Genomic DNA, 24,281 nt, shown 5'->3' with positions numbered 1-24,281 from the left:
CCAATAAAGCTACTGACACAAGCGTATCAACTGAGATGTTGTTGTCATAAAGAGATCCAAAGGGTGCCAAAGTAATATTCAAACTTATAACAAAATAACAATGCCATGGCAAAAAAAAAATAACAATAAAAACGACAAAAAGACAAACAGTCATGCACATATGTTGTTATAGATAAAAACAAAGTTTTACAGGGAATATTACTTCCATTTATTTTGTCGTTATATGTGTTACTCCATCAATCGTTATAATCGATTTTAATATAAACAGGAAACTAACCTCTCTGAAAAAAGAAATGACATTTGTCATAGCGTGAACGTTCCAGCAGCACCTGCTGTTGGCGTATATAAAAACTCTTGAAAAGGACTTGCACAGTATTCTTTAAGTAAAAAGATATGGGTCTCAAGTTCAACACAGCGACAAAATCCCGCACTCGGAGGCGGATTTCAGGTGGCCCCTTCACAAAAATATGTACTATTTCAGCGAAAATGGACGTCACACTAAACTCCGAAACATATAAATGAACAAAAATCAAAGAAACATACAAGACTAACAAAAATCAGAAGTAGGCTCCAGCGGCTCTTTTCACAAAAAATCTTAAAGAGTAAAATTACTCGTAAGTCATACACATTTCAGTATAACTTACGATCAATTTTAGTCGTAAGATTTTTTGTGAAAAGAGTCGCTGACTTGGGACAGGCGCAAACTGCGGCGGGGTTAATACTAATAAGAAGATGGAGTACCAATGAGACAACTCTCCATCCAAGTCACGATGTGTAAAAAGTAAACAATTAAAGGTCAAAGTACGGTCTTCAACACCGAGCCTTGGCTCACACCGTACACACGATAAATTATCAATTGAAATGGCTTAACTCAATCAAAAGAAATAATAACAAAAACAAGTAAACATACACTGAACGAATAAATTTGATCTATGACACAATGTAAATTGATCTAAATTCAATATTGATGAAAAAGTGGGAAAGATGTATAACAATATCAGAAAGACAACTAAACATGTTTTGTGGGCTCTCAACCTCCCTCCCTAGTACCTATAGCTATTTTCCTGAAACCTTATTTTTTGCGACGATATATCAAATTATCTAAGATATGGCGAACCGATCTAGGGGTTATTAAAAGAACTCCGAGTCATGACACCTATTTATTGTGGAGGTCGGCATATGATACATGTGCACACGACAGAATACATGCCATTGGATGGTGAAGCAAAAACTTGCAACAAGATATGTAGGTCACTGGCGTTATATGCATAAATATTCTCCAACAATTAATATGCTCACATATTGCATAATATAGCAACGTGACAACTTGTTCAAAGTTAGAGTACGTAGCAAAAACTTGAGGACATGGGGAAACGGCTTGTGTTTGTGTTAAAAGGGCGTAATTGTCGGTGATTCAAAGGTAACTTTCGTGTAGGACAATTTGGGCACATGATAAAATAATTTAAACAGTACGCAATGCATATATCAATGCTGTACTAACCATGTATCGATGTTAGTCTTAAACCTTTTCGCACTCTGAGCTTTATTTTATAGCGTGATGCTGAGTGTTAGACTTTAGGTTCTTATATAATGATATCATTTTTTTTTTAATTAAAACACAACTGTCTGTTATTTTGTATACGCAAAGATACAAACATTTCATTAGACGTTAATTTGCATACAGCCACTTTTCTACAGAAGCGGAGTATGCAAATTATATATAAAAGTATTGTTTTCAAATAGTAAATGGAACACAGTAGACAAAATATGACAAATGATATTATTTTCAGTCATTGTAAATGTGTATTTACATATATATAATTACATTATGAAAATTGAAATAATAGTTTTTCATATGTATCTTACTCTTCGCTTGCAAGTGTCCACAAAAAAATTAACGGCACTGTCAAATATGATAAATATGAACACTTCGGTGGATAACGCGACCATTATACTGTCTCTTGTAGTTGTTACACTCTGAATTGTATTTTTATCAAGGTCATTGCATTGGTTTAATGTTCATTATCTATATCAGATTTGAATCCCATAATTTACAACGTATCTCAAACCCGACATGTCAATACAGATTAAAAACACGCGTCGGGTGTACTTAGATCCAGCTGTATCAAATAGTCAAACGTGACCTTAAGTCATTTCCTATTGAAACGCATCTGGTCCCTCATATAAACTGGCGTCGGCAGGTTAGTTGTCTTTTTCGACATCATTATTTTTATATGTTAAAAACGCCACTGTCAACACTCTTTGGACCGCAATGTTTCATATCTGTTTCTGATTGTCCACTCATACTATTTGAATTGTTTCTATGAATACCTTTGATTTCAAAATTAAAGTTTTCCAGATTACTGGGTATTGTCTCATTAGTGTCACTTCTACTGTTAAGAGCTGGAATGATAAAAATATAAAAAAAATCTTATTATTTCAAAACTATAATAATGACATGCTATATTCGACAGTGTAGCTATTTTTAATTATTTCAGATGAAAAGTAAAAACGATTTTTCAACAGTACATTATTATCAGTTTGGTCCAGAAGGTCAAACTAACATTTATACGGTACCTTCTTACTTCAATAAATACATGCATACCTCTCCATTGTTTATTAATCCTTAAGTATATACACACATGTATTTTGTATCATCCTATTGCCGCAGTTGTATATCCATTACCTACATTTGTAACAATTGATTTAAAACACGTATGTTTTGGATCATATTTTGTTTTACATGTTATGTTTCGTTGACTGGTGTCTGTCTTTTTGTCTTTATTGTCAAAGGTGTGAAAACTTCATTACCGTTTGAATTGATTGGTGCTAACTTTTCTTATTTTTGTGTTCCTCGAAAAATTTTCGGAAGCATACATTTACTACCCTCTATATAACATCAATCAACATTTTAGCTAAAACATGTAATGTAACAATATTTTAAATTTTAAAGATAAAAATAGACCATTACAATATGAGCTCACACTGGAAGCTAGCATACTTACTTAATACTTACTTGAAACATTCATAGACATGTATTCGCCAGATTGTGAACTAGTCGAAGGCACTGCATCTACAAAAAAAACCGAAAATATATTTTTTGCATTTTGTATTAATTTCGCGTCCCAATTATTTTGATTTATGCTTCACAGCCGTGTCTTTTATAGATGAAGCACTCATCGTTCATACCAAATTGTGTTCAATATATTTTTAGTGAATTCCAACAAATCCAGAAGGATTTATTGACAGAGTAAGTCTTCTGCTATGCTTAATTCTTCCGCCTTGACAATCCCCCGTCAGCCAAATTGCCACAATGGGTTAGCACACAATCAGTTAATTTTAATGATAATGCTTAGCATATATTCTGTTACTACCTGATAACAATTATGGCTGGTACTACTAGTAATCAAATAAAACAAGGAAATTCAAACGATAGTTTTTGGCTTAATTCACAAAAACTAAAGCAGTTAGAGCAAGACATGAATGTTATAGTCAAAAGGTATTGATCTATCGTATAATCGTAAAACAACTGGACAACATTAAATGTCAGCCTTAAGCAAATTTCGCAGTTATTTTACTTCAATTTATTTTTTAGATTAAAAGTTACAAAAATGTTAAAATAACTTTAAAAGACGATTTTAACCCTTTTTAGCTCACCTGGCCCAATGGGCCAAGTCAGCTTTTCTCGTCACTTGGCGTCCGTCGTCCGTCGTCGTCGTCCGTTAACTTTTACAAAAATCTTCTCCCCTGAAACTACAGTTTTTGACTTATATCTCTGAAACTAAAGCATTTCGACCATATCTGACATGGCGTAGAAATGTTCACCAGGTTTAGATCTATCTGCCTTGAAATTTTCAGACGAATCAGACAATCCGTTGTTGGGTTGCTGACCCAGAATTGGTAATTTTAAGGAAATTTTGCCCTTTCTTGTTTATATCTTAAATATCATTATAGATAGAGATAAACCTTAAACAGCAATAATGTTCAGCAAAGTACAATCTACAAATAAGTTAATATGACCAAAGAAGTCTATTTCTAACAATTTGTCGTAAATTTTTGTAATATTTTACAAAAATCTTCTCCACTTAATCTACTAGGCCAAAAGAATTATACTTAGTAACAAATCTCAATAGGATATCTTGATTGTAAATATATTAGATGACCCTGCCATCCAACCAACATGACCGCCATGGCTAAAAATAGAACATAGGGGTTTACTATAGAAGTCTAAAGGAAAGTTGTAAAAAAACATTTCAAATGGTCACAAATTAAAAACTAATTTAAATAATGATAAAGGGTCTTCAGTAACCATTGTAAGACTACAATGGGATGTCCTGCTTTTGATTTAACTACAGGGCCAAATTAAACCAAACTTCATTATTAATGTATCTAATACTATTTATTATGATGTTAACCTTATTCAACATGATTTCCGAAACCACAGTAGATACAGGTGAGCAACACAGGCTCTTAAGAGACTCTAGTTTATGTTGCGAGCCAAGCCTACAGGGCAAATTGAGTTTTTTTTTATCTCTTATCGTCCGTCTCTGTCGTCTGTAAACTTTTGCAAAGGGTTGTCCTTTGAAATTACTGGGCAAATTGCAACCAAAACATATCATTCATTTGATATATAGATAAAGAACATTTGAAGGGTCATAATTACACTATAATATAAAATAAGGAACACGTCAGAATAATAATTTGATTCTGCGCTTTTGCTTGAAATATAGTTTTAATTTTATTGTATCAATTTTTTTTATTGTATCAATTTTACGCAAAAATACCAGTTGAATCATAATACAGCTTTTTATGGGCCTCATGTTTTTACTTTTTTTTTTAGTCTTAATCTTTAAACTTCAATAAATGGATAGAAAGTAATGTAGCAAATAAAAGTAATTTCTGTTGAGAACTATGATGAATAGATGGACAATTTAATAGCAAAAATTACCAACAAGACTAATTAATCAACATAGCTGAAATTGTCTTTTAACTCCATATAGGCGTTTTGCCCTTAAATGACTACTAAGGGGACACGGATTTAAATAACAGCACAGCTCTTGTTTCCTTATCCCAATTATTGAATTACTGGTATATTTCTTATTATTTTACTCTTGTAGCTATACATAGCAAATTCTTTATTGATATATATGTTTATACTCAATGACGATTGTTACCCAAAATCGTCATTGAAGGGTAATAACTCTAATAAGGGGTCGTCAGACGAATTCAACCATGTTGATTTATTTGTAATCTTGTCTTTCTGATATTTTTTTTGTGATTTAAAGTTTCTTACTATCTATTATGATATTTTTGATATCAGGCAAAAACGCAAAAAATATAAAAATCGTCTTTAAAGGGCAATAACTTCATTAAAGAATCAGCTGACGATTTCAATCAAGTCAATTGTTTTTGTAGATATGGTGTTGCTGATCATTTTTTATATTAAATGTTTCTATATTTTTTTATTGTTTTCAAGATAATAGGCAAAAATGAAAAAAAAATGTTAAAATTCAACATTCAAGGGTAGAAACTCCTATAGGAAATTTGTCAAACAGTTTTGATGTTAAAAGACAATAGGTAGATCCCATCATCCAGAATATTTAAGCCCCTGTCAGATTTTATCCATTTATAACAGTTTTCATGATGATAGACAAAACTTGAATTTTACCCCTATGTAATATTTTTAGCCATGTCAGCCATCATTGGACACATTTGTTAAAGTACATACTCTAATGATTATTGTGGCCAAGCTGGTTAAAAAAGAAGGTCCGATAAAGGCTAATTTCGGCCTAAAATTCAAAATTCATCTAATGAAAGATTTTTTACATTTTATAAACACTTCAAGTGTCTACTTCACTCGATTCTATTAGTTTATATTAAAGATTTGAACTGATTTTGTCATTAAAAGTGCCCAAATTCAAGTTTAAATATGAAAAATCTATCAATTATGCCATTAAACGTTACTTTTCAGATGGTTTTTGTCTAAAATGGAAGTGGCCGCATTCATGTTCAGTCTCAACATTTATATATATGTTACGTATTTTCATTAAATACAACATATATTAAGACTGAAGTGCGGCCACTTACTTTTTAGACAAAAACCGTCTTAAAATTAGCACAAATGATAAAATTAAGAAGATTTCAGTATTTTTGCATGACATAATGATGCTAGTCCTGATGCGTGTCCATTGTAATGTCAAACACGACCCATATTTATGTAACAAAAGTATTCTACTTTCTTATAAATAGCTTAAAGTTTACATTTTTAACAACTTCGTAAAAAGGCTATATTTTGGGGCTAAAAAGGGGCCTTAAGATTTTTTTTGTAAAAGTAAACGACGGCCGACGCAATGTTATGAGAAAACCTCACTTGGCCCTGTGAACCAGGTGATCTAAAAAGTAAATTTTGCAAAACACACAATGTATATTTTTTCAAGAAAGAGTTTTTTTGTTTTGTTTTTAAATTAACCACTTTTGAAATACAAACATAGCAAATGAGCGGATTCAGAGTAGTTCTATTAGTTAAGGAGGACCATTTTATATTTTGTGATGGGGATAAGGGATGCTAATGAAATGAATGTGATAGTGTCTAGAACTGAGGATCAATAATATTGCCTAAGACATACTGAAAAGGAATCTTCTGTACATTCAGGTGCCCATCAGCCGCATACGATTTGAAATAGGAAATGGGTGTGTTCATAATGAAAAATGTTTTTTTCGACGAAGAGAAAAATGAAATAAGTAATCCAGCATGATAAAGATGTCATTATTCTGTCTATGCAAAACTTCTTGCCCAAAAGCCCAACCCTAACCAAATAAATTAATTTGGTCGTCCTCTCAGCAGTTCTGTTCCTTTTGTCTTGTTCTTGTATATTCAAAGGACCTGTCTTAAAAATAACCTTTTCTCGTTTAAATTGTTTTACATTGTCATTTCGGGGCCTCTTATAGCTGTCTGTGCGATATGGGCTTTGCTCCTTGTTGAAGGCCGTACGGTGACCTATAGTTGTTAATTTCTGTGTCATTTGGTCTCGTGTGGAGAGTTGTCTCATTGGCAATCATACCACATCTTTTAATTTTTGAATTTGTAATCAATCTCCTGATATTGAATTTGCCATATAATTTACTATTCTGGGTTATACATGTATTCTGAAGATAACTGCATTTTTGATATTGTTTTTTTTCCGATTTTTGTCCAAATGAAACCGAAAATATATTGTTGCTAGACAGTTTTGAAATATAAATAAATGTTTGCTAGGCACTCTTCCAATATAAAATAAATGGTTGCTAGGCACTTTTCCACTATATATGAATGATTGCTTAAAATTATGTGATGACATCCTCCCTTTAACTTTAATGTAAGGTCTTTGTAATAGTTTATATAGTCCTGAATCTAAACATGTATGGTTACTAGGTACTTTTTTTTATCAAATAGGGGTGGTTGCAAAGCACTTTTGATATGACCTTGACTTCTTACTATTGATCTGTTAACATAATAGTGGCTTTAAACGTCCTGGACATTCCCCCGTGTATTGCATATTCTCAATTAATATACACAAGATCAAAGGTCAAGGTCATCAATGACCTTTGATCTCTGGTCAAATTCATGGTAAATTAATTGCCAATAGTTCGCACATCATAGTCATTCAATAGTTATTACTTTTTAGGAATTATCTTTATAGCATGGTTAAATTTCAGAGGTAAAAAGCCAAAAATGACACATTTTTGTTTCCATAGCAACCATCCTAGGACCCAAAATCCCAAACATTTTGTTATAATTAATTGGCTAGAAACATTGATACTTTTTATTTACAACCACAGCTTAAATGGAGGTTGATGTAAAAATGTATAATTTGTTCATTCAAAATGTGTTTAATTTGTCTACTCAAATACAATCAAAAATGACCTCAACTTCTGCGGTTGTGACAATATTCAGCAAAAAATGTTTTTATATATGACATTGCTGTTTTGTTTGTTAAGTATCATGTTTTTGAAAAATATTAACAAATATCATCAAATAAAATCTGGTTTTGATTCTGAATGACTGCAAATACATGTAGTTGGTTTTTTTATGCTAGATTCCATAAAATGTACGGGAAACTCATTTACTTGGTTGCCATAGCAACCGTGGCTTAGCAACATTTTCGCGGCCATTTTTCTTACTTTTTTACCTGATTACATGTCTAGGCTAAGTTCCAGGAAAATCGGTGACTATGCGTGCCGACACCCCCTATATGAAATGGTTGGTGGCTTCATAGAATGGCTCTTAATAACTGATCAGACGACTTTAGTGGTTTCTAAAGATTTGAGACCGTGAAAACATGTCACTAGTGATGTGAGACCGGCACATTGGTGACCTTAAAACTTATGTGGTTGTTTACTTCAGTCATTCTTTCTCATAATTCGGTTAAAAGCAATTTTTGTAAAAGGAGCACAACCCAAATAATGCAGTTCGTAGAGATACAAAACCGTAGAAGGAAAAGACTATTTCAAAAATTGCTTACAACGGTTGTATATATAATCATTATCTTATTATTTCAACAAATGATAAATTAGATTTAAGCAATAGCTATTGCTGTCAGGTTAATTTCTATTTTATGATTAATGCAAATTATCCTCACCTTTTTCAGATTGAGTTTGATAGCCACTAGTATCCCCTTGGTGCTCTGTAAAATGAACAAAGGGCAATCAATGTTGTGTTACTATAAAAAAAACTGCCATATGTTCAGTAAATTATAAATATAATCATACTAAAAATATCTTGCACATGCGACTTAATATTTTGTTTTGTTGAAATACATGTAGAGATGTCAACAAGAATACATTTGGTGTGGTGCTATTTATACCCCACTAGAAGTTTGAAGTACCGGAAAACAGGTATTATTTGTAGTTGAAGATGAAATTTGTTTATTTGGTTAAGCAGTAGTTGAAAATGTATGGGAAAATATTTAGTTCATGCAACATACTGAAAACTTGAATGTAACGGCAAATATACAAAGGTGTCTTACATATCAGAAAGAGCTCGTACGTATCACTGTCGAGCTGTGCACTAAATATGAAGTCGCACTGTTATGAATTGGTTGAAACAGTCTGACGGATTTTTTTTTTGTCTTTTTGTTTTTGAAGAACGAACGGACGGACATGATGAACGCAATATAATCTTGATTAAGGAACAACGGTCTTTTCAATAAGTTCCCGAAAAAGTTTTCAAATCATATTTCAGAGTACTTTATAAAATGTAAAGTAGTTTTGGATAAGCGTCACTTGCAAAATATGCCTGTCAGAAGACTGGAGGCTTTTATTCGGGGGTTTTCAATGATTGATGGCTGCTATATTTGTTTTTCGTGTATCATTTTAGCGAAATCAGGTGTTCTCTTTTTAAATTGTGTCGCATTTTTTCATGTCGGTTCCCTGTATATTTGTCTACACAGTTTGCAGTTTTCTCATTGTTATGACCGTATAGTGTCATATAATCCTCGTCAATTGGTCTTTGGTAGATACGTGTCTCATTTCTTATCGTACCACATCTTCTTATCTATATCATGTATATAACACATGATTTGTCAGTCTAAAAATACTTATATGAAAACATGTTTTATGAATTTCATTGAATTATAAACAAAATCAGATAATTTTCGCAATAAAACTGTCGAAAGACATAAGATCTGAAACACTGAACACTTAACTAAAACGATTTGACGTCCATAAAAAAAACTCAAACGAGTTGATGTAAATAATAAGTACCACCCAAAGGTAATGATTTTACAAATCTTTAAAACCTATTGAACAAATACCTTGAACACTCGCTGCAAACAGCTGAAAAGTATGAGGTTCAGAGTCTGCCGTCACTGGACTGCAAGTTGCAGATAAATTCAAATTCTTGTTTTTGTTGTTGTTTATTACAGAAAAGTCCATGGATAGTTTGGGAATTTTCGTCTCACTATCATGTTCTAATTTTGTTTCTTCATTAGTAGATGATACAGAAGATGTCGGTGAATCTTTAATGTTTTTTCCTTGCTGTTTTGAAGCATACAGATCTGTTTTGTCTTTATAAAATACTGAATCAGTTGAGCTTTTATGGTCTTCATTTGTGAAATTTCCTACTATATCGGATTCATTTTCTTCATGACAACCTGAATCAATAGACTCCTTCGGTTCCCCGTGCTTTGACGAAAACGTTGGACATTGATGAGGAATCTCCTTTGTTTGGTATTCAGCTACAAAATTTCCTTTATCTGTCATCGATTCAATATTTACATTGTCATGTTGATGCTTAATCAAAGCCTCTCCTAGCTCAACGTCAACTGGTCGTAAATCATCATTTTCTGTTTGTACGTTGCCTTTTATAAAATATAGTAAAGGTATTTAAATATTACGTAAACATAAAATGTTATTTACTTTCTCGTTTGTAATTTTCTTGAGAGTTTTTTTTTATTATGATAATTCTAATCATCTTACATTGTTGTTTTTAACAATAAAGTTTTCAATTTCCAGCTCTCTTCAGAATGTTAACATCTGTCTTAAACTGGCAGTGAGGTTAGAGTTGTTTTGCTCCGTGTTGAAGGCCTAACTGTGACTTTGAGATGAAGAACTGTCACACAAGCGCTGTTCTTTTGCTTTTGTGTTTTTTGCTGTACACATACTGATTTTGATTCATGGATGGATACCTCATATCCTTTCTTATCTAGTATGTAAAAAAAACAAGGTAGACCTTCATATCGGAACGACTAAAATTTTAATTGAAGCTTTAAATTAGCTGGATGCATTAATTAAATGTTGCTTATTTTGGTATTCATATCATGATTAGAATTTGAAGTGCACTTTCTATTTTGCTCTTCAACATCTTATATTGTGTTGTCACACCATTGTCCCAATTTAAGAGGAGGGTTCTGAACTCACACATAAGTTTCCCCCACCACTTTCGTTATATACCTGTCTCAAGTCAAGAGCCTGTAACTTCGAGATTGTCTTTGGTTGATGTCTGTTATAAATCATTCCGTTTGTTTCCTCATTATATTGTTTTGCATTCATGTCATGTCGGGGCCTTTTATAGCTGTCTATAAGGCAAGGATTTTGCTCATTGATGAGGTCGTTCGATGACCTATAGTTTCTTACATCAACGTAACTTAGACTGCGGTGTATAGTTGTCTCATTGGCAATCATACCACATCTCTTCATTTTTATATAAAATGAGAAAATCAAGTCAAGTATTTCAGTCCATTTTGTGAACTTTCGGGTTTTATTTTGTGTTCTGACAATTGCCTTACTGTCTACCATTCACTCCCTTCAAATTGAGCTCAATAACAATCATATATATACACGTACTAGAAATCAATAACAGATTCTGAATGCATGAACAATGACTAAGATAATTCACAGCAAGTACAAGGTCTGTAGAAATTGGCAATTAAAAAGTATCGCATCTGAAAATCATCACAAGCAAGACATAACGTGGAGATAATAGATTTACATTGTCATTTCGGGGCCTTTTATAGCTGACTGTGCGGTATGGGCTTTGCTCATTGTTGAAGGCCGTACGGTGACCTGTATTTGTTAATTTCTGTGTCATTTGGTCTCTTGTGGAGAGTTGTCTTATAGGCACTCATACCACATCTTCTTTTTTATATATACAATTTATAAAAAAAATATCCGAACTAACACTATACCACAATTAAACAATTTTTTGAATTGAAAATTCTTATATGTATCATTCTAACATACATACCATGTGTCCAACAAATTCCAGCCAGTACAAATCCCGATCTTTTAACACAAATCGCTATAGTTACCACTGATAATAGTATGACCAACGCTGCAAGGACAACTATGCTGTAAAAATAAGTAAAGGCTGGGTAAGATTGGCTGATATTCGTTTTTTTAACGAATTCCCCTTTTTGAATTTGCCTACAGTTCGGTTTTTTTGTTATTACATTTTTTTTAAAGTAGTCTAGTACAACTGCTACAGAAAAAGCTAAAATGTACTACATTGTGTGGTAACACTTTCAAGATCAGAATAATGATGGTTTCATCCGAAATAATGAATGATATAGGTTAGAATGCGCACGAAACGTGCCAAATGAATAACCATAATCAGGTAATGCTCGAAACATGCTTTGTAAACGATAATAACTAATGAAAGGTTTACCTAGATAAAAAGATCTCTCAATTGTTTAGTAGTTTTTATTTATTTTATTCAAGACATGTCTAGTCACAGCGGACTGAGAACATGAGATATGGTAAAACGCATGTCTTTGTAAAAAGCGTATATATTTATTTATAATATTTTTTGTGTTATTATGTTGTATTAACGCTGTCTAGTAAACCAAATGATATTAGTTGCTCGGTAATAGTTGTACATTGGTCGTTGTAGATTAAAGTTCTTCATAACCTTTCGCAACATAGGGTCGTATTAACACCACATACTTTACTCTTTTTAAAAAAAAAAACTGTGCACTTGGAAAATTTTAAAGGCATGGGTTAATAAATACATGTACTGATTGAAATTGACAATAGTGGACAAGAGATATCTGCAAATAATATGCGATTTTAACTGTTTACCAGAGTAGACCTTATCGATTAACACGCAGGTGTTTTCTAATTTTGCAGACTTGAAAAAAAGCACATCAAAAAACATGTAAGTTTTTAATTTTCTGAAACATAAAATGCAAACAACTTTAATATATCTAGGTCCAGCTATGCCTTAAAACCTTTTTTAGATGCACCAGTTTGTCTATCCTGAGAGTCGATTGTGTGGTGAAAACATGGCCATATTTGTCAATTTCCTTTAGTGAACCTCCATGAAGACTAATAACCTACCCTGATGGAGCGTTTTGCAAAAAGATGTGCATTCCTTATTTAACAGCGCGTAAGAAAACAACTTTAGGAGCAAAATGCATTTGAAGGTCTATTGAAAGGAACACTGTTTGAAAAAATGCCATGTAGAACAATTTCACTGTGTATGTTTACTTGTAAAGTAATATACTTACAAAATGATCAGTAGATCATCTTTTCCTCCTGACTTTTGTGGATTCACTTGCAAAGCTGTGATAAAAAAAAATCATAGTTGTTAAATGTCACAAACAAAGGTATAAAATTATAAATTCAATGAATATATAATATGTTTCAGGTTAGATCTGGGAAATTATTCTAAAATTAAGGAATGTATCTCCCGCATGCATTGGTTATATTCTTTTCTAAGTTTGAGCTTACTATTGGCCTTCTTTGGTTACTAGTTCTTTTTGAATTATGCTTTAGAGCTTTTGGTCCAGAGCATCTATGAAGAAAGATTAAATAGTCTTAATGCTCGTTATTAAAATTTCTTTCGTTACTGTCATTGACCTTACAGAAATATTAAATAAAGTCGATTTTGAATAATTAAACCTATTCATCAGTACAAATTTATATTCACCTAGCGAAATGAAAAAAGAAGTGCTTGCATGTACACAGACCAATCAAAATCAGTTTATAAAAGAATGAAACATTTACATTTACTGCCTTTTGATTTGATAATATTATGTTATATTCTTGTTGCAAACTGATATTCACTCCAACCGTTAGGCTCGGGGAGTATAAGTTTAAAAGCAATTTATACAATATTTTAATTCGGCAAAAGACATGAATGAGGAGGTTAAGATAAGTTTTACTTCATTGCTATTTCGTAATGCCTAATCCCTCGATATAACTTATTTATGTAATACTATTTAATATTTGTAACTATGCTGGTGTCGCAAGTCGAGCAGGATCTATTCAATCTTCCGCAACACCTGAGATCAAACCTGATGTTTGGTGGGGTTCGTGTTGTTCAGTCTTTTTTTTATGTAGTGATTTGTAGACTGTTATTTATTTTTTCGTTTTTTTTTCGTTTTTTTTTGCCAGATTTTGTCAGTATCTTTTCGACTTAAGAGTCTTAATTCTCCAATTAGTATCTCCCGTCTCATGTTTATTTTGTTTTCTCATCGGACCTTGAAGAAACTATTATCCTTATTGTCCATGGATATGGTTGTCCAACGACGATCGGATTAAGAACAGGATGAACTTTCGTTGCAGCTCAGAAGAAACAAAAATTTGGCCCACAAATTTCGAAATGATTTTTTTTTTAAACTGTCTAAATGTTATTTTTTTTATCAAATTAATCAATTGCTTGGATTCAATTTATCGACAAACAAGCAAGTATTCATGATTAATATTAAATATGAACTAATATTAAGATTATGTGAAAACAAAATATGAATGAATTATACATACGTAAAAACGTTGATGAAGAAATGTGTGCAATGATGAAATGAGTGCTCTTAGAGGTATGCCTCCCAACGGTATTGCTGAAATAAATGAGACAGGATGGAGTGCAAAAATGGACTCATTAGAAACTTTTTTGAAGTATAAGCCTCTGAGTGTCAACAAGACATTAAAACGTGTTAAGTTGGATAACGAGGACCACAAGGTTATCGGTTATCGGTTACGAAAGCAGACAATGTTTTCCCCTGAAAAATCCCATTTTAATGCATTTCTAATGCAATTTCTTTTTCCAATGAATTACATACCGAAAATACATAAATACTTGTCTTTGGGTGTATTTACTTGGTATGTATTCTAATTTTTGCGATAAAGATGTATTTGCTAAATTTGTTACAACATGTAATAGAAAATGTATTTTGTTAATACTATTTGAACTTTTGGACATGTTTGCCTGTACGAGAAGAAGTTTTAAGAAAAGAACGGTCAAACACGCTTACAATTATACAAAATTTACTACTTGTCTTCGTTTTAGAAGTTTTGTGGAAAATAAACATAAACCATATTCTTTTTACAGACAAAACTCACAACTGAATGACAAAACATTAGCAAACGATCAGTTAACATGTTTCTTTTGGTTACACTACAACATTTGCATAACTTTTATTTCGACATTTAATTTTTTTTCCTTTAACAATAAACTCATCATAGATGCCAGCTGAAAATGTTGTCCACCAGGCGTGCATTTCTTCTATCACAAACTATCATAAGTTGTGGGCATTAAGGTCCCAATATAGTCGTATTTTTTAAAAAGATATTTTGATAATAATCCTATTTTTCCAAAAAGGTCAATTTCAAAAGACAGAACATGCATTTCTGAGACCTGCAGGTTTTATTGCAGTCCACATAGTTGAAAAAATTGAATCAAACAAAGAAATCTCGAAGGAACGAAATGATTGTAGCAGGATGCTGTTACGAAGTCTCCCAAACAAAGTGCCCATAAGTATAAACCCCTAAGGACTCCCCTATTATTCATTTAATTTTTTATCATTTTGATTTATCATGTAGAACATTTTCAATTATAAAGATTCTCCAATTTTTAAAATATTTTGTGAAAATTGAAAAAAAATGACCAAGGTCAAAGATCAAGGTTATAAGTGACCATTGATCGTTTGACCTGAGAGTAGGTCATATTTCCCACGGTCATTACTGAAGACCCCATGTGTCTATCACTCACTGTTTTCAAGTAATAATCATTTGAAAAAAAAAATTAAAAACCCCATCGGGCTCTAAAGTAAACCCCTCTCTTTTTTGCCTCTCAAGGTACGCCTTTATAGACCCCAATGCACAAACAAAACCCTGATTGCACCAATAGACATATTTTGAAACCTTAAGTAAATCTGACTAGCGGTTTTGGAGAACATATGCGAGAACGTTCATTTAAAAAATCGACGGAAGAGGAAGAGGAAGAAGAAGAATAAAGAGCAAAAACAATAAGTCTCCAAACTTTTTTTGGGAGACTAAATAAGATAAAACACATAATTGTCATTATTTAGATAATATATTTTACAAATAATTTATTGCATACCTGTCTTTAAGTATGTCTATTAAATAAAAGACAAAATGAAAGACAAACTGTTCTTGCTATTTTAGAACCTTTTTGCCACAAAAAATCTTTTTTGGAATTTTCGCGTATCAATGCTCTTCAACTTTGTTTTTGCTAATTCGAGCGCCACTGATGATTATATATATAATTATATTCGAGCGACACTGATGATTATATATATATCTAAGTCGTTAAGAAAGGGTAAACGCTTGTACTGTTGTTTCATCGATTATATTAAAGCCTTTAATAGTGTTTTTCATGTTAAGTTGTGGTCTAGACTAGTTAGATGTGGAGTTACTGGTAAACTTCTTACTGTAATTAAATCTATGTATTCAAAATTAAAAACTTGTATAAAGTGTAATGGAAAAATTTCAGATTTTTTTTAATGTAATACTGGCTTGATGCAAGGGGAATCTTTATCTCCATTATTATACTCGTTGTATGTTAATGATATGGAAGTAGAGCTAATTAGTAATGGCTGTCAGTCATATGAAATTGAAATCTTTAAATTTATTTTCACTAATGTACGCAGACGACACTGTTTTATTTAGCGAGAACATAGACGATTTGCAAAATATGATAAATGCTGTAAACTCTTCTTCAAAGGAATATGGTTTATATATCAATATGTCTAAAACAAAAGTAGTCTTTTCTGATTATATATAATTATATTCGAGCGACACTGATGTTTATATATATAATCATATTCGAGCTCCACTGATGATTATATATATAATTATATTCGCACTCCACTGATGATTATATATATAATTATATTCGAGCTCTACTGATGATTATATATATAATTATATTCAGATGAAACGCACACCTGATATTCCAAATTATAAGCCTGGTATAAGTTAAAGTTTTTATCATCCATGACAGATCACACAAGAATGTGAAGATTACTAAAATATTGATTCCATATGTCTCAATCACAAACCTTGGCATCTTGTGTGTTACAATTGGTACCGTCTTTTGTAAATGTCGACATGGACCACACCCACTTCCATTCTTGTAAGTACCATCTGGACATGGAATACATTCTAAGAAGAAAAGGATTATCATTATACTATATTATGGTAAAATTCAAATGCATAAATGAATGCCATAAAACCGTTGTATGTTGACAATGATTAGTTTTAATGCTTCTAATATGAAAAAAAAATAATAACAGCGACTACATTATCTCGCAAGGTTATGTACATAACAAACACAGCTGGGAGAGAAAATTGTCGGAAATGCAATACTTCCAAACAGTGTGAGGTATTGAGCATCGAAAAAATATCCTGCTTTGTATAACATCCTTCCTACAGAACATGTAAGTTTCCAAAACATGGTTCAAACAGGTACAATACTGTACAGGACAACTTCATATTTATATAGTTTGTGATATATAACGCTGTAAAAAAATAATGATAGTGTCAAATCTGAAATTTCTGTTTGATATTCAAATAAAGCGCAGATAGTCAAATGAAAAATCCTAAAAAATTTAACTTGGATTGTCTCCCCTCAAGTCACAAATTGTTTGATCAATCTTTTCTTAAAACAGTGATGTATACAATTATATTAAAGTGTGTCATATTCTCAATGTATAACATACCTCCTGATTGATTTAGTGTTGTGTTAGGCGGACAACCTCCGACTTTTGCATTACATAAGCAGGGATCCCCATAATGACAGATTGCTGTTTTGCATTTGCATTCTTTTAAATGGTCACAGTAACCTTTTTTCGAGACACGACTGTAAGTGATATCTGAATAACGTAAAACTTGGAAAATTACTGTCAAATTTAGGGTTTATATTGTTAAAGTTACTACAAATACAAATATGCACATCAAAACCTGTTTTTCTAGACTAAAATGCATAACGCATTATCTAAGTATCAATTCATTCTTTTCCTGTTTTATAAATACTACCATGAACTGCTAGGTCCCTATGGACTACAAGAACTAGATTGTTAACCACTGATTATTTAAGGAGCCCTAGTTTATACCAATCATTCAAAATAAAGTAGTAAACTGTTGCCACTAGTAGAAAAGGAACAAGCTAATTTTCTCTTTTGACTTATTTCTCATATTCATTTTGGGCCTTTTATAGCTTACTATAAAAATAAAGAGATGTGGTATGATTGCCAATGGGACAACTAACCACCAAACATCAAAGAAGTGGATGTAAGCAATTAAAGGCAGCCGTACGGCCTTCAACAATGAGAAAAACCCACACTGTATGTCGGCTATAAAAGGCCCCGACATGACTTACTGTACCGTTTGTGGTTTCCTTAAGGTTGCTTAAACCTACGTCGTTTAGTTTCTTGTATATAGTTGTCTCATCTGCAATCATACTGAATCTTCTTATTTTAATATACATCCACGTCCTTGGTCTCCGGTGGATATTTGTCTCATTGGGAATCATACCACATCTTCTTATTTTTATATTTAATTTTACAAGTTATACTTTTTATAATGATTTTGCACAATGAATCAACTTTTTTTAATTTTACCTTGTGCCAGACATAGCTCTTTCGGTTTAAAGCAAGCAGTTGAACTCGCATCCCCATCAGATGAAGATGATATCAAATCTGGCTGTTCCATTTCATTTGAACAAGGAGCACATAAATCAAGAGTAAAGTTTTTAGTACATGGCTGTATTTCATTGCCTGTAAAATAAGATGAATTTAGCGTATACCCTTAAAGTAAAAACAGATATTTTAGTCGACTGGACATTTCTCCAACTAACCACAAGAGAGAGAGAGAGAGAGAGAGAGAGAGAGAGAGAGAGAGAGAGAGAGAAGAAAAACAACCGTTCACAAACATTACACAGAAACCAAGGATTTATATAGTAAGATTACTACAACTATATAAAGAAAAGATTGATAATGACGACAATTAAAACAACTTGCAATTATTAGATAAATTTTGACTTTTAATTATTCCGCACGCTATTTGATATATTACACTTTAAGCTTTTTAAACGACCTTTGCTCTTTTTATTATACAAGAAAAATATTTCAATAATGAACGAATACAATATATGAATTTTTAAACTATTAACTCTTTGAACGAATATTGCAGGTTTTATATATACAATAAATAATCAAAATTTATTTTTTTCCGTCCTGAACATGCTTGAAATATTTGCCACTGGACGTTAAGCAACCATCAATCAACCAATCCTATGCAACTACTAAATAAATTACTCTTCAACTGAGTTTAATACATGTACTTACCTGGTTCACAATCATAGTAAGGGAGACAATTTCTGTTGAGCTGTTTGTAATATATATAAGTCATTGAAACCTTGAAAGAAAAAGAAAATAAATAGATATAAGAAGATGTGGTATGAGTGCCAATGAGACAACTCTCCATCCAAGTCACAATTTGTAAAAGTAAACCATTATAGGTCAAAGTACGACCTTTAACACGGAGCCTTGGCTCACACCGAACAGCAAGCTATAAAGGGCCCCAAAAATGACTAGTGTTAAACCATTCAAACAGGAAAACAACGGTCTAATCTATATAAAAAACGAGAAACGAGAATCACTTATGAATTACCAAATCAACAAACGACAACCACTGAACATCAATTAATATCAATTAAGAAAAAGGAGGATTGTTAGCATCAAAGTTGTTATTTTACTATAAAAGTACCTCCCTTAACAATAAAACCTCTTTGTGAAATTATTGAGTCAACAGTCTTCGATGATATTCACGATGTTGTGTGATATTTGACAATGGCAATGTATCCTTTAATTATGTATAATATTATATAACAGTAAAAGAAGGAACAAAACACTAAGTGGGAAATACAAAAAACCCATTAGTCGAGGGAGGAATGAAATAGAAATACGTCGAAGGAAACCTGACAACACAAGTACTAAATTATATAATATCAGTAAAACGTTTAAGTACAAAAGATACCAAAAAAAAAGGGGGGGGGGGGGGGGGGGGGGGAGCAAAACAATCTTTAATGCAATAAGCACCATAGTTAGAGGTAGAATAATCAGAAAAATAGAAGTCACCAGAACACAACGAACTGAAAACTAGAAATTGAGCATAAAGAACAGCCCTACCAATTCAACTAGTGTCCTGGTGCTTTGGACGGTTAAGCACTGAATTTATAAAGGAACTTTAAAAGAGGTTAAAAAAACAGTGATTCACCTGAGGATGCGTTAAGTTACTAATGTCATTAAAAAATCAAATTAAATTACATTCGATGATGGCCATCAACGAAGAAAGGATTATGGGAATGAGACTACGACATAGATATTTCAAAACCAACATACAATTGCATGATTAATGAAATAAACTCTCTTGATAAATTTCATGCGTCCGAAGCGCCACTCTAGATCTACCTTCATCAGGAACGCACAAACCATAACACCTGAAAGGCCAAGCATGCGTAAATGTACTTAAACAGAAGAAAAGGACATAAAAAAAGTCAAATTCATTTAAAGTATACTTTGCCTAATGGAGTTGAAACCCTATTTCCTTTTTTATCGGGGAATTTAGATAATGAAAATAAGGAGATGTGGTATTATTGCGGCCATTGATATGACAGACATGAACCAACGAAAAAAAACTGCTGGACGTGACATCACCAGGACTTCAATCTCCAGTACTAATCTTTTAATCTACAGCAATTGAGTTATATATCAAACGCTGGAATTTAAATCTTCAGCGCTAGCGTTTAAATGTTTAATGTCAGAGTTGCAATTTACGTCTGCAGAGCATGAACTTACATTTTCAGCGCTATACTTCTTTAAATACAACTATACTTGAAACTTTCAGCGCTTTACTTTAAATCTGCAGAACTGGAGTTAACACCTCTAGCGCTGGATTTTTCCTGTTCAGTGCGGGAGTTTTCACCATCAAAACTAGAGATTACATCTTATATCTTCGACGTTAGTGTGTAAAAATCATAAACCATGGGACCAACAAGGTGATATATAAGAGGGTCTGGATGGGGTCCTTCATTTCTATATTCTCTAATTTTGTAAGCCATTTTTCTCTATTCTTTATACTTTTTGCCCATTGATCTCTATTTTTTTATATTTTAGCACCTCATTATTCTCTATTCTTTATTTCTTGGTCCATTTTTCTCTATTCTTTATATTTTTTTGCCCATTATTCTCTATCTTTTAAACCCCCATCCACACCTTCATATATAGTAATGTAGATATGAAAAAAATATTTCTACATGAATATGCTTTGTCTACGTGGACTACCATGTAGGTGTAATGTATTTGCGGGTTATAAACTATGTTTTTCAACGCGATAACCAATGAAATTATCGTTGATTTACTACTTTGCATTATAGCATATGCAAACAATTTGATATAGTAATCATTCTGTGAATACAAAACACAGTATACAGTTGCTCTCAAACTGTCAAAATAAGGAAATCGAAACCGAAAATTAGATAATTGTATGCACGGCAATTCAGATATTTGATGCAAGGTTAAGTTTGCGTTATCTTAGTGTTTATCTTATATGCATGGTTTTATAGATATTCAATATAAGATTACAGAAACACAGAGAAAAAATAAAATAAACTTTTAATTTATAAAAATACTTTTTGGCTGCACTTACTCCCTGACAATAAAGAAAAAAAATCTAGAAGTATCATATGTAATTTTATGTTTTGTTATACGGATCATTTGGTGACTATAAGCGAACCGACTCCACCAAATTGAACTTAAATACTTAGAATACTAAGATAACATCAAGGCCTGATTCATATCTTGAGTGACGTTAACAACTTGTTGAGATTTAAGTATAACGCCAGTGGCGAGGATTGAAATATATCCAATATGACTTTTCTATTTCAATTTAGCGACATTTTCCGAAGCACTTGCACTTGGAGTAAGGATATCTAAATCAATGCAATATTACAGTGCTAACTATCACGATATCCTTGGTGCATATTGATGATAACCATGAGTTATTGAACAAACGGCTTTAAATGGTAAAAAAAAACCAAAAAAATTTTTTTTTGTTTTGTTTTTGAAAGTTTTTGACGAAGGTCCTAACTATTTAATTGACCGTTATACAATGTCGGCCTCCTTTGTACGTTAATGACACTACATCGAATGCGATTAATCATGGATTTTTATTTGCTAAGACCATAACACTGTCTGTCTTTCTTCAACTTATGGATGAGATTTTTAGACTTTGGTGTCAATCATTTTTGAAATAAATTTAACCTAAAACTTCAATTTCTGCTGATGTGTTTGTAAATACTCACATGGTAAATACTGGCAACAAAAACAAGACACCGAATCATACTGTATAGACTTAATTATGTAGCTGCAAAAAAACATATTTCATTTTGATTTTAAATTCTCAACTTATCAATAGGTGCATACAGTTGCATTTAGCATCTTAATTTTACACTAACTAGTTTGTACTTTCATGAGCAACACAACTAGTGCCAGATGTGGAGCAGGATCTGCATACCCTTCCGGAGTACCTGAGATCACCCACAGTTTTTAGTGGGGTTGGTGTTGCTCAGTTTTTAGTTTTCAATGATGTGTTTTGTGTACTATTGTTTGTCTGTTTGACTGTTGGTCTTTTTCTTTTTTAGCCAAGGCGTTGTCAGTTTATTTTCGACTTATGAGTTTGAATTTCCCTTTGGTATCTTCCGCCTCACTTTTTTTAGCCTAGCTGTAGGATAAGTAAGTTGTAATTCTGTCAATCAGTTCCTCGGAATATCCATCATTTACCTCTGGATTAACTAATATATATATTAACATTTAAATTTTTTTTTTGAATAACTTGACATTTGTTATCATTTGTTATTTGATCCTTTTAATTTTCTTTTTCATAAAATAAAAAGTTTTTTATATTTAATATAAATATCGTACGCTTTTTAAAACTGACCAAAGATTTAAAAAAAAACTCCTCACTTTTAGAATCAGATAAATAAATGAAGAAAACTAAAGCTGCCGCCGCTGTTGCTGCTGAACAGGAGGAGGAGGAGGAGGAGGAGGAGGAGGATGAGGAGGAGGGGGAGGAGGGGGAGGACGGATATTTTTTACGTGCAAGCTCACAATGTAACAATACCCAGGAAGATATGTCACATTACCCGGACATATTATTTCGACTCCGAGCCTATCAGGCTAACCTCTTTATCCTTAATGCTGCATCTTTTGCAGAGAACAAGCAAATACCATTTTATTTCTGATTTTTTTAACTGGTCGGGGATTTAACCAACGACCACCCACACTCGATGCAACAAGCTATCACGAGATCACCGAGTCGTATGGTAGAAATAAAAATGCACACGCACATATAAAACGGCAATATATAATGTTACATGTAAAACAAATGTATTTATGCCTACTTCTAATTGATATGATACATAGTTTAATCATATTAGAAAAACTTAAAAAGAGAACTAAAAATAGTCAAAAGATAGGTACGAAAAAGTGTTGCTAAAATGAACACGTTCACTCAGATAACGACATTTACGTTGCGTATCTGGCATTAAGTCAAGATTTTAGTCTAACGAATCGGGAGGGGTTTATGGTAGTGATCAGGGGATTAACATTAAGCTACAAATTAATGTACCCATTTGAATATTTTTTTTGAATACAAAACCTGAAATTTCTACACATCCTGCGTTGATATGAAAGAGGGACACACTTCTCACAACCTAATTAAAACGCATTGAGCAGATGCGCAAAGCAAAAGATATGATGATAAATATAAACAAAAACAAAAACAAATAAAGTTTAAAACTAAATTAAATTTTAACTTTGCAAAAGAGATTTTGTGCTTACCTTTAAACCTGTATGGTCTTTATACAAATAATACCCTGATTATTGATATAATATGTTTTCGGTAGCGTCCCTACGCGGAAATAAACTTTGGGTAGACCATACATTTTCCCTTATTTACCTGTTTCCTTGTAATATTTAAATATGAATTAGTATTTTTAGGTTATGTTTATATTATCACTGGTTTGTTTAGACCTTGACTTTTCGATTTTTTTGTTATAAAAGAAGCACAAAAAATGTAGGAGCTCAAATGATAAGTCAAAACAATTTTTACTGTACCATGTGTACTGTGATATGATTAAAAAGAAAAACATTACAAATAAGACAGCTAAATTATAAAGATCGGACAACTAGTGAACTATCACGTTTACAAATTCGTCAGTTATATGATAACCACTCCACCCCCAATCCCCCCACCCCACTTCCCACCCCCAACCCCGTAAAAACGGCATGTAGTTATAAAATTTTTTACTAATAAAGAATATATGCCTTCATTATTTTTTTCAAGACGACCAATGTGTTAGTTAACGTTCTACGAATTTCTATGTTTTAGCATAAAGTATTACACAATGAATAAAGATTTATGTAGATATGCTAACACACAATAATAAACCATGTAGAGGTAAATAATAACAATCTCATAAATATTTTACAACGCCCGAATTT

The 24,281-nt window shown here is 32.3% G+C and overlaps 1 protein-coding gene across 2 annotated transcripts; it reads right to left on the bottom strand.

Moving 5' to 3' along the window:
• Window positions 1–1,761: 1,761 nt before the first annotated feature.
• LOC127719460 (uncharacterized) lies at window positions 1,762–23,740 on the bottom strand. 2 transcript variants are annotated; one of them, XM_052225564.1, is made up of 13 exons: window positions 23,619–23,740; window positions 22,082–22,143; window positions 19,065–19,134; window positions 18,339–18,494; window positions 17,439–17,591; window positions 16,779–16,881; window positions 14,242–14,315; window positions 12,984–13,038; window positions 11,723–11,826; window positions 9,792–10,337; window positions 8,619–8,663; window positions 3,017–3,073; window positions 1,762–2,403 (listed from the first exon to the last, which is right to left on the bottom strand). In XM_052225564.1, exons 2-13 carry the CDS (start codon window positions 22,118–22,120, stop codon window positions 2,231–2,233), a joined length of 1,575 nt encoding a protein of 524 aa, XP_052081524.1. In that variant the 5' UTR covers window positions 22,121–22,143; window positions 23,619–23,740; the 3' UTR covers window positions 1,762–2,230. The 2 variants fall into 2 exon arrangements, with proteins under 2 accessions (XP_052081524.1, XP_052081525.1); XM_052225565.1 differs by having other exon boundaries at window positions 2,265–2,403; window positions 3,006–3,073.
• Window positions 23,741–24,281: the final 541 nt, after the last annotated feature.

Source organism: Mytilus californianus, unplaced genomic scaffold (assembly GCF_021869535.1).
Source record: "Mytilus californianus isolate M0D057914Y unplaced genomic scaffold, xbMytCali1.0.p SCAF_11, whole genome shotgun sequence".
NCBI classification, from domain to species: Eukaryota; Metazoa; Mollusca; class Bivalvia; order Mytilida; family Mytilidae; genus Mytilus; species Mytilus californianus.
Note: the sequence above shows the minus strand (reverse complement) of the source record. Positions and strands in the feature narration are given on the sequence as shown.